Genomic DNA, 12,181 nt, shown 5'->3' with positions numbered 1-12,181 from the left:
GGAGGCAGGTTCTTTGCGGTTGTCTGCAGCAGATTTTCCGCAGCGGAATTTCCGCCGCAAGCCCCATTGAAGTCAGTAGGGTCTGTGGCAGCTGAGAAGAGCCCGCCCCCATTCAAATGCGCAGCGGGAAACCAGCAAATAAATCCGCCTGTGTGAAAGCACCCTTAAAGCGGATCTGTCAGTAGGTTTTTAAGAGTAAAAAGAAAAGACATGGCTGTACAGGTCTTTGAGCCTGAATCTGCATTGTAATTTCGACAGTTGGTACCTGCGGGCATGTGGCTTGTCTCTGCACTTATTCCTGCCAGGCTGTAATTGCTGCTCCACTTCCATGCTGGCTGTTCTGGGCTCCTATTCTGGCCTCTAGAGATTATGCTCATGCACTGTCTTCCCCTAAAAGGGCCAGTGTGTGCATCTTTAATCTGTCATTTACCTATCACTGCTTTGCATTACCTAGTTAAGGTTGCCTCAGCAATATTTTGGCCCTGCCCTAGCAAGTGTGTGCTTTTCCTGATCTGCTATTTGGCATCTGACCTGTTCATGTTTACTGGAAATATTATTCAGTCTTACCCTCGTGTACCATGTTGATCATTCTGTGAATGACCCAGACGGTTGACCTTGTTAATGAGCTCTGCTGCATCTTTACCTTTAAGCAGTTTAACCTTTGCTGGGCTGAATCCCCTGCTGACTAACACCCCCTGCTGGAAAGCTGGAGCTGCTTTCTGCTACTGATTGTTTAACATGATTGTGTTGTGTCTTCTGCTATTTCCACCAGGCTGCTGACTTATCGCACCAGCCTCACCATTGCTTGTTTCCAGTGTGCCTAACACCTACATACCTCTTATTGATTAATTTACTCCTTCAGCACCACAATATCAAAGTTTAAAGATGTACTTTGGTGGAAATCATTTTTTTTTTATAAATCAACTGGTGCCAGAAAGTTAAACAGATTTGTAAATGACTTCTACTGTATTTAGAAATCTTAACCCTTCCACTACTTATCAGCTGCTGTATGCTTCAGAGGAAGTTATTTTCTTTTTAATTTTTTTTCTGTCTGACCACAGTGCTCTCTGCTGACACCTCTGTCCATGTCAGGAACTGTCCAGAGCTTGAGGAAATCCCCCTAGCAAATTTTCCCTACTCTTGACAGTTCCTGACACGGACAGTGGTGTCAGCAGAGAGCACTATGGTCAGGCAGAAAATAAATATAAAAATAAAATAACTTCCTCTGGAGCATACAGCAGCTGATCTGGAAGGGTTGAGCTTTTTAGAAGTAATTTACAAATATGTTTAACTTTCACCAGTTGATTTAAAAAAGATATGTTTTTCAACGGAGTACCTTTTTAAAAACATATCACCAACAATGTATAAAGACAAGTTTAGCAGGCTCATCAATCTTCTGGTCCAATTTATTGGAACAGAGTGTGATATTCCAATAGAAAACTCGTTCAGTGAAAATTGGTGGTGCTCAACTGTCCAAAAAAATAAAATAAAAATGCAAAGTGGTAATTACCATATCACCAGTAAAAACTGTCAGAAATTCAGAATCCATAACATAAAATTGGCAGACACGGACATGGACCGAGACTGGAGCAACAACTGTTTCATGCCACAAGGCACTTTGTCAAGCTGAAAGCTTGGAAAACTCCTGGTAGGTACTAAACACTGGTGATTTTCTAAACCCGTTGCCTAGTCATCACAATTAAGGTTAAATGACTATGTAGACAATTATTGTGCAGCTCATATGCTGACCTATATATCTTTGTGGCTACAGACTATAAAACACACCAGTCAGATCTGGAGGTAACACTCCGTTCCTTTGTTATAAGCTACATTTACCTCTATTATTCCTTTCCTTTAATCTTCCTATTATCAGTAAACTACTACCTTCGCAACAGCTTCACAATAGAAAGAAAAGGCAGATGATTTTGAAAATAGTATTCTCTGTTTACTGGGGTTCTGTGGTTTGGGGGGGGGGGGGGTTGGATGGATGATTGAAGCACTTGTTTTTCTTTATACTGCCGTGCATTTCTATTTTTATGTCTATCTGAGCTATGGTGGTCCCTGCTTCATTGTGTGTTCATTATAAGTTTCGGCTACCAATATGTCACCTTTCAAATTTTTTTACTGGATGGGTTGCATTTCCTCTCCATTTTCTTTTTATATTGTTTCTCCTTTAGCGCCTATCTTTGGATACACCCATGGCTACCTTGAAGTGCCTTTCTTGGAATGTGCGGGGTCTGGCCTGCCCATGTAAGCATTCCACGGGCCAAGCTACTATGCGTAAGTACACTCCCACTATTGTTTGCCTGCAAAAGACATACCTGACACTTGACTCCACCCGTTGGCTGCATCACCCCGGGTGCAGTGGACTTTACATTCATGCTGCTACTTTTTCTAGAGGCGTCTCCTTCCTGGTACACAAATCACTGAAATGGGAGGTGCGCCAAACCCAAGTAGACCCTGATGGGCGTTGCGTCTTTATTTTTGCTTTGATTGACAATTTACCTTATGTACTCTTGGGCATCTACAGGTTCCCTTACGGTGCTTCACCTGGCAGCTGTGTTTGCCACATCCTTCCCTGATGGTAGAGTCCTCTGCATGGGTGACTTTAATACTGTCCTTGACCCCCATTTAGATAGATGTGGATCTGCCTCGGTCTCTTGGTCGTCCCCTACCCCGTTGGCGGCTCTCCTCTCTGAATTAGGATGGGTGGATATTTATAGACACTTGTATCCACAATTGTGTACATACTCCTGTCATGTCACTGGCCATGATTTTCTATCAAGGATCGATTTCATGCTAGGTTATTCAGGTTAGAGCTATGGCTTATGTTACCCGTGAAGTGTCAGATTACTCTCCTCTATTGCTTACTCTGGATTTGCAGGGCTCCCCAGTTTTACGCTGCTGGTGCTTTAACCCATACTGGTTGTCTTTATTTGGCCCTCATGATGGTATTCCGATTCAGCAACAGATGTTTATGTCTGCTCATAAATCTGCTGAGATTCAGAGGCTCCCTTAGTGGTTTGGGAGACGGCTAAGGCGTTCTTGCGTGGGTTCTTACGATCTGTCATTTCTTTTCTCAAGTGGGAGGCAGTGCAGGAGGAGAACGATTTGGCGGAGCGGTGTTCGCAGCTGGAACAGAGGTATGTGGGAGACCCAACTGACACACATAAGGACGCATGGCTGCTTGCGGGGTGACAGTACCTCCATTGTCTACAGGAAAAGGCGTCTCGCAAACAATTTTTTAATAGACATCTGTCCTTCAAGATTGGGAATTAGTCTAGTAAGCTACTGGCTTGTCTGATTAGTCAGAACTCACAATCCCTGCTTTTTTACGTATACGAGACACTGACGGGACATTTCTGACTAGGAACTCAGATTGTTCAGAGATTTGCTAGGTTTTATGCTGGCCTGTACTCTTCTTGAGCCACATCTTCTAATGCTGCTTTGTCCTCCTTTCTTGATTCCATTGCCTTTCCTAGACTCTCCTCTGACAGTAGCGCCCTCTTGGAACTGGACTTTACTATAGAGGAAATCCAAACACGATTGTGCCTGCTTGTCTATTGCACCTGATCTATTGAACAAAGACACTGTGGAATAGAGTGAGTAGCCATTCATTCCTCCTTCATTGTTTGGATTTACTCAGCCACCCTATACCGGAATTGAGCACCACTCGCATGGATTTTCCTCAAGCTGCGGTAGCAGTGCATGAATAAAGGGGGTTGTATGTGCTTCTATATTAGGACTTACGTGGTAGTGATTTCTCTTTTTGCTGGATTTACTATAGAGGAACTGACTGATGCCATTGGTGCCTTAACGAGAGGAAAGTCGCTGGGCCCCAATGGCCTTCCAGTGGAGATATATCAACAGTATGTAGAGCAGCTGGCTCCGTGTCTGTTGTCTATGTACAAGGCAACTTTTGCTGCGGGTAGGCTAACTGATTTGTTTGACTTGTTTGACTTGTTTGTGGCTCCTTCCACCCTATTTCACTCCTCAATCTAGACTTTAAAATACTCACCTAAATGTTAGCTACTAGGCTACCAGGCTTAATAAGGTAATTTCCATTTTATATAGTTCGCTGAGGGCTCGGATTGCGGTTAATGGTGCTCTGTCTTTCTACTTTTCATTAGCTAGGGTCACGTGGCAGGCTTCCCTATGTCTCCCTTACTCTTTGCTCTGGCAACTTAGCCTCTTGCCTTGCAGATTCACCCTACTTATGTTGGGATTTGTGTTTGCTCAAGGGAGGATAGGGTAGGCCTGTACGCTGACAGTATGATTTTGTATATGGAGGATCCGGATTAGTCTCTACCGATCGGTATCTCCTTTATCAATAGCTTTGTGGATTACTCTCAGGATAAGCTGGGGTAAATCGTTTTTTATGCCCTTATGGCCTGATATCTAGAATGATGATGATGGTGGGGTTGAGAGTGGTGTCTGACTTTAACTATTTTGGTATTCAGATTAACCGTGCCTTTGAGAATGACCACCAAATGAACATATTGCCCCTTCTCTCCTTTATTCGAAAGAAATTTAGTGTGTGGGCGGCCTTGCTGTTTTCTGAGGCAGGCCGGATCAATCTTGTTAAGATGGTGATCCTTCCCAAATGCCTGTACATGCTTGAACACGCCTCAGCTCCTGTACTTGTTGCATTCTTTAAACAACTACATGCCCTCTTCACAAGTTTTATATGGAGTAATAACAGATCTAAGCTTAAACTCTCTATATTGCAGCATTCTAGGTCACAGGGCGGCATGTCCCTCCCTGATTTATATTTGTATTATTTGGTGGGTCAACTCAGATATCTCCGATATTGGGTGCATACAGGTGCTTTCCCAAATGGTGGACATCACCTAACATATTACCTGAGTCTTATACACTTGTGGCCGGTTCTGGAGGGCAGGATGGGATTATGTGGCTCATGGTTACCTCTGCACAAGCTGGTCGCTCACATTTGAAAGGCGGCAAAGAAGCTACTTGCATACTCTAATGTTATCCTGGATAGGCAGTTGTGGTCTGACCCTCTGCTACCTCACTTCTCTGCTGCCTTGGATCCACAGTTTCTTAGGTCCCACAGAAAACTTACCTTGGATGACGTGTTTGACGGGACACGGTTTAGACTGTTTCAGTATTTTCTAGATGATACTTTGCTTTGCCATCGCTGTGGAGCCTCTAGATCAGATTATATACACATGATGTGGTTTTGCTCGGTCATCCATGACTTTTGGCTGGATGTTGAACAGTGTCGCCCCATACCACTAGATCTTAAATTATGTAATTTGGGTCTTCTTGATGAGGAACACTGTGAACTTGTCTTTCTCAGGGAGTCACTGTTTCTTGCTCGTAAGGCCATAGCCTTGCGTTGGATGGCACCCAGGGCTGCAATGACTTCTAGCTGGAAATCCCTGGTGAACACAGTTGTTGATTATGAATATCTTGTCTATAAGCACCGTAAGAACTCCACTAAATTTAATAAAATTTGGACCCCATGGTGTGCTTATCCTCAGGAAAACAACACTGCTTCCCACTTTTTGGCCTTGAGAGACTAATTACAGTCATCTTCACCATAATCCCTCTCCTTTGTTGGTATGTTGTATGTCCCCATCTGGTATCTAGCCCTTTTAACCCCTCTTGCCCCTTCACGCCCCCCACACACACCCTCCCCCCTTGGCCCACGCACTCTCCCCTAGAGATGGGCGAATTTTTCAAAAATTTGATTCGGCCAATTCATCGAATTTTCTGAAAAAAAAAATAGGCTTGATCCAAATTTCTATTAAAATGGCTATTTCAGGAGTCTCTACATGGGTGTAGAACATAAAAAAACCTATAAATACGCCACTGCAGCGTATAGGGTAAACCCACCAAAAGTAAAAGATGTATATAATAAAATAAATAAAAAGTATATTAATCTGAAAAATCAATTACCATAGAATTTGATAAATATAATTTTATTTTACAAAAAATACATATATCATACACAAGCAAGAAAAGTTAGTAACAATATATAGCTATATAACATACATAAAAATAATAATCATTAGCGCAATTTGATAATGTGTATAATTATTTAAAAAAATATATTTTATATGTATATATATATGTAAATAAATAAGCTTAAAAAATGCAAAGGATAGCAGGGACGGGAAAAGGATGTAAACAAGTTGTAATGAGGGAAGACGTAAATGTCGGGGTCAACTGATCACCAATGGATCATAAAAACACCTTATGCTAAAAAATATAAATATATACGTGCAATGTGACACTCAATTTAAAGCATAACAAAATGTATGTAACCTTAAAGATAAAAATATATAAGGTGCAATGTGCAACACAGAAATGTACGTGTATACAATAAAAGGAAAAGGGGAAAACAGTGCAAAAAACTAAAATTAAGGTGCTGGGAGTAAAGGTGTCAGAATGTAAATACTTGACCCCACATGTAAAAAGAGAATGGGTTCCACGTCCCTGCGATCGCCTCCAACGCGTTTCACCGTGACCGGCTTTGTCAAGGAGTATGCATATACTGAATAGCAGCAAGGATATATAGGGTATTCAATAAAGAACTATTAACACACCTGTGGTGTCAGGAAGCGCCTCAGCTAACTACCGGAAATGACCTACAACGCCAAAGATCTCTAGTGTCAAAAGGAACGTCCGGGCTACACCAAAATGGCACCCGACATCGTTCCTGCGCATGCGCGTCTGCATGGAAAAGATTTATATATATATGTAGTAGGAGAAACAGAGGCTCTGAGAAAATGGCGTCCATTGTCTATACTGCGCATCGTGAGTGACGGCTACAAAAAAATGGCGCCCGACGCCATTCCTATGGATGTATATCTACACAGGGAATAATAAAAGGAACAGAGGCTCTGAAAAAATGGCGTCCGTAATCTACACTGCGCATTAAGAGCAGCGGAATCAAATGGTTAATTCAATATAATATATCATTCTAAACAGAATAGATAATAGAAAGCTGAAACTGGACCATAATTCATAGAATAGATATATAATTAAGAATTTAAAATTAAAAACTGGCCAAGGAAAAGAAAAAGAGAAAAGGGAAAAACCGAGCATAATAAATATAGTGATGGCTTAGTGCAGGTAATGGGTGATTGAGTGAAAGAATATATATATGAAAAAATATATATATACATATAATTCATACATGGTGAACTCACAATAAAAATGTGAGTGAAATCAAATAAAATATAATGTAGATGAAGAATAAACATGATTATCCAATATGATTAAATATCAAAAAAATATATATATACACATACATAAAAGGATAAAATAAGAAAAAACAATAAAACATAAATGGTGATAAAAAATAAATAAAAAAAATATAATAGAAAATAAGTAAAATATACATAAATACATAGAGATAGGGGGCCCCCATAAAAAATAATATAAGAAATAAATAAATAAAAAATAAGACAGAGTAAATGTATGTACATAAGAGTGAACACACATAGTGTAATGTCCATGTACATGGGTGCAGTAATTGCATCCATATCTATGGATCAATATTACACATACAAATGGTTAATAAATTAGTGTGAATGTGAATATGGTGAAAACGAGACCAAAAAGGAAACCAAAAAGGAAAATCAATCAAACGAAAAAAGGGGAAGACGAGGTAGAAGAAAAAGGAAGAAAAATAGGCCAGATGGTATTCCTGAAAAAAATAATAATAAAATAAAGAAAAAGACAAAATTAATAACATACATGACAATGATTAACAACACCACAAAAAGCGCACATTACAAAAGAAAAAATAAAATAAAAATATATAAATAAAATATGTATGAACAAAGACAATTAAAAAAAGTATTAATTAATTAATTGAGAAAAGAATGATAAAAAATAATAAAAGATAATAATTAATAATTATGAAAATGAAATTGAAAATAAAAACTGCCACAATGAAATGATAATAATAATGATAATAATAATAATAATAATAATAATAATAATAATAATAATAATAACTATACATAGATGCATATATATGTATATATTGTATTACACGCATGTGCGTAGAACTAATAATCAATCGATATAGCATAAAAATATATATAAAGAAAAAATCTATACATATATGAAGAAATACAAATAAGAAAAAAAAAATATATATATATATATATATATACCAAAAATAGAAACTAATACAAAAAGACGAATTAATGCAAGAAAAGTGAAAAGAAAGAGAAAAGAAGGATTTCTACTTACAGGTAAGATGCAAAACTGTTAATCTCATTTAGTCCAGCTGGTACTTTGGTGCCCAAGACTTCGATCCATCTGCATTCTTTTTGAGCGAGACGTTTTTTCCAATCCCCCCCACGGACTCCAACGTATACTCGATCTATTCCCTTAAAACGTAACAGAGAGGGGTCACTATTGTGGTACTCTTTAAAATGTCTTGCCAAAGTTTTCTGATAGAAAGGATCAGGACCATTTTTAGCAGATTTTATGTCGAGTACATGCTCCCGTATTCTTCTACGGAATTCACGAGTAGTGAGCCCTACATAGATTTTGCCACACGGGCAGATAGCAGAGTATATTACACCTTTGGTAGTGCAGTCAATGTGATGCGTTATTTTAAAACTTCTTGTGCCACTAGCATTTTCAAAAGTGGTGCATTTTTCAACATTCGAACATGCTACACATTGACCACATGTTGTAGTGCCCCACTTCGGTTTTGGTACCTTCGACCCAAACAAAGTAGAAGGAGGATTTCATCCAAGATAATGACTATGTACCAAGGTGTCCTTAATATTTTTCGCTCTCCTGTATGTTGCAGTTGGTTTGTTGGAAATATACCCCGAGAGTACCTGATCCGTCCTAAGTAATGGCCAATATTTCTCCATGGCTTTTAGCATATTCGATGTATGAGAATGATAATTCGTGATGAACCGGACATTATCAGAGTGATTCTTCTCGTGTTTCGTCTTCCCCTGTAACAGATGTGTACGATTGCTATTTTTTGCTCTTCTATATGCCTTATCGATACATGTGTTGTTGTAGCCCCTTTCTTGAAAACGTACCTTCAGGTCCTGTGCTTGGTTTTCAAAATGATATTCATTTGAGCAGATACGTCTTGCCCTCAAATATTGACCCGTAGGGATATTGGATATAAGGTGCTTAGGGTGTCCTGATCTTGCATGCAGTATGGTATTTGCAGATGTAGACTTCCGAAATAGGTCTGTGGATAAAAAGCCCTCATTATCCATTGAAATTTTTATATCTAAAAATTCTGTATGGGGGCCCCCAATATTGGACGTCAGTTTGATATTCAAATTGTTCTGGTTTAACCTCTGAATAAGTTCCTCAAGTTCCATTGATGACCCCTGCCATATCAGCAGGACGTCATCTATATAACGTCCCCAAAAGTGTATCTTTTCGATACCTGGTACTGGATCAGTTTGAAAGATGCCCCTCTCCCACAGCCCCAGGAACAGGTTGGCATATGAGGGCGCACAAGCCGCCCCCATCGCCGTGCCCTGGAGCTGTAGGTAGAGGGCATCTTTGAAGGTAAAGTAGTTGTGTGACAATACATATTCGAGAGAGGTCATCAGAAAATCACACAATGCTGGGTCAAGAGGGCTGGACGTAAGAAAAAATCTTACCGCATCTATGCCATCTTTATGGCGTATGGACGTATACAACGACTCAACATCACATGTTGCCATTATCATATCAGGTTCCAATTGAAGATGGTCCAGTTTCCGTAAAACGTCATTTGTATCTTTCAAGTATGAGGGAAGAGTTTCTACAAATGGAGATAGATAGTAGTCAATAAAGCGGCATAAAGGTTCACACAGATTACCACATCCGGAGACTATCGGTCTGCCGGGAGGACACAGGTTATTTTTATGCACCTTCGGTAATAGATAAATGGATGCCACTGCAGGTTCCGAAGATAGTAATGTCTCAGATTGTTTCGATGAAATGATTCCTTGCTCTACTGCTCTCTGAAGGATCCCCTGTAATTCTGCACCAAAGGAAGTAGTAGGGTTATATGTAAGTCTCCTATAGCAATCTGACTGTCTCAGCTGACGAAACATTTCCTTTTCATACATTATTCGTGGCCAAAGGACCACGTTGCCCCCTTTGTCCGAGGGTTTCACAATAACATCTTTCATAGACTGTATCTCTTGTAAAGCCTTTCGTTGGTTATAAGATAAGTTATCTTTTTGACGAGTTTCCGGAATCCTACGAAATTCCTCCGTCACTAATTTAACAAACAAGTCTATTTCAGGAAATTGTGCAAGTTGTGGAAAATGTTTCGATTTAGGAATCAAAGACACAGGAAACTTACCTTTCTCTTTGGGTTCTTGTTCCTCCAGGAGTTCCATCAGGGAGCGGACTGCTTCTTGGTCAATTCTGCTAGAAAGATCAGGATGTGAGGCATTTGGTCGTTCATGAAAGATTTTTTTAAAAACTAATTTCCTAGCAAATAATTGCAAATCCTTTATAGCTGTAAATTGATCAAATTTTGCAGTAGGACAAAACGTAAGCCCCAGACTAAGTACATCAATTTGTGCCTCAGTAAGTATGTAATCAGACAAATTAATCACTTTGGTACTCACCTGGTTTTGTTCCTTATAGCTCGGATGGCGTCTTTTTTGAGGTGTCCTCATGTTCTGTCCATATTCAAACTTTCTCTTCCTGTTACTATGGGGATGTCTGTACGTAGATGATGAAGCCGACTCAGTACTCGTAGAGGCAATTGAAGAGACAGAGGATGTTCGTCTCAATGTACCATTGGTGTTTCGATTTTGTCGCCATTTATACACTCTATTGGTTTGTGCATCTGTTGAATCTCTTTGATATTTCTTACTTTTTACTTCCTGTATTTCCTTCTCCCATCCATTCATGTTCTCATTTAGTTCTTTATTAAATGTTTCTACTTCTGTTTTAGAGCAATCCTTTGTAAAAGTTTTCTGTGTATCTTCCAACTCTTTCTCTAATATTTCCAGAGTTTGGCTATTATGTATAATTAATAACTCCAGGAATGACTGTGAACATTTATTACATGCTTCCTCCCATTTATTTTTCAATTCATTATCCTCTATAGGAAAGGACGGGAAGACTTGTACTCGAAGGCCTCTCGGTAATAATCCGCTGGCTAAGTATTTCTGTAAAAAGGCTTTATTCCACCATATACGAGTACGTTTATGCATCAAATTTTTGATATTCTTCTTTAAGGCAATTTTATGAGATGATTCTGTTCCTTGTGTAGATTCGATAGTAAAAATATTCTGGGCTTTTTCTAGCCATATAGCATCTCTGCTCTTATAATCCATCAGAAGAAAACCACAGTGAGGACTGAAAAACAAAGACCAATCTGTGTTACCAGACGGGTATAACAACAACAACCTAAAAAAGTCCTATGTACTGTGGTCTGAATAAAATTGGGGAAAACCCAGAACAACCACTAAAAAAACCTATAAATACGCCACTGCAGCGTATAGGGTAAACCCACCAAAAGTAAAAAATGTATATAATAAAATAAATAAAAAGTATATTAATCTGAAAAATCAATTACCATAGAATTTGATAAATATAATTTTATTTTACAAAAAATACATATATCATACACAAGCAAGAAAAGTTAGTAACAATATATAGCTATATAACATGCATAAAAATAATAATCAGTAGCGCAATTTGATAATGTGTATAATTATTTAAAAAAATATATTTTATATGTATATATATATGTAAATAAATAAGCTTAGAAAATGCAAAGGATAGCAGGGACGGGAAAAGGATGTAAACAAGTTGTAATGAGGGAAGACGTAAATGTCGGGGTCAACTGATCACCAATGGATCATAAAAACACCTTATGCTAAAAAATATAAATATATACGTGCAATGTGACACTCAATTTAAAGCATAACAAAATGTATGTAACCTTAAAGATAAAAATATATAAGGTGCAATGTGCAACACAGAAATGTACGTGTATACAATAAAAGGAAAAGGGGAAAACAGTGCAAAAAACAAAAATTAAGGTGCTGGGAGTAAAGGTGTCAGAATGTAAATACTTGACCCCACATGTAAAAAGAGAATGGGTTCCACGTCCCTGCGATCGCCTCCAACGCGTTTCACCGTGACCGGCTTTGTCAAGGAGTATGCATATACTGAATAGCAGCAAGGATATATAGGGTATTCA

At 38.8% G+C, this 12,181-nt stretch overlaps 1 protein-coding gene across 1 annotated transcript; it reads right to left on the bottom strand.

Annotated features, from left to right (window-relative positions):
• Positions 1–10,336: 10,336 nt before the first annotated feature.
• Positions 10,337–11,309, bottom strand: LOC130357474 (uncharacterized). The gene is made up of 2 exons (XM_056560169.1): positions 10,593–11,309; positions 10,337–10,386 (listed from the first exon to the last, which is right to left on the bottom strand). The coding sequence occupies exons 1-2, from the start codon at positions 11,307–11,309 to the stop codon at positions 10,381–10,383; spliced, it is 723 nt and encodes a 240-aa protein (XP_056416144.1). The 3' UTR covers positions 10,337–10,380.
• Between the last annotated feature and the right edge of the window lie 872 nt (positions 11,310–12,181).

The sequence above is a fragment of the Hyla sarda genome, chromosome 2 (assembly GCF_029499605.1).
Source record: "Hyla sarda isolate aHylSar1 chromosome 2, aHylSar1.hap1, whole genome shotgun sequence".
Lineage (NCBI taxonomy): Eukaryota > Metazoa > Chordata > Amphibia > Anura > Hylidae > Hyla > Hyla sarda.
This window is presented reverse-complemented; position numbering and strand designations above follow the sequence as displayed.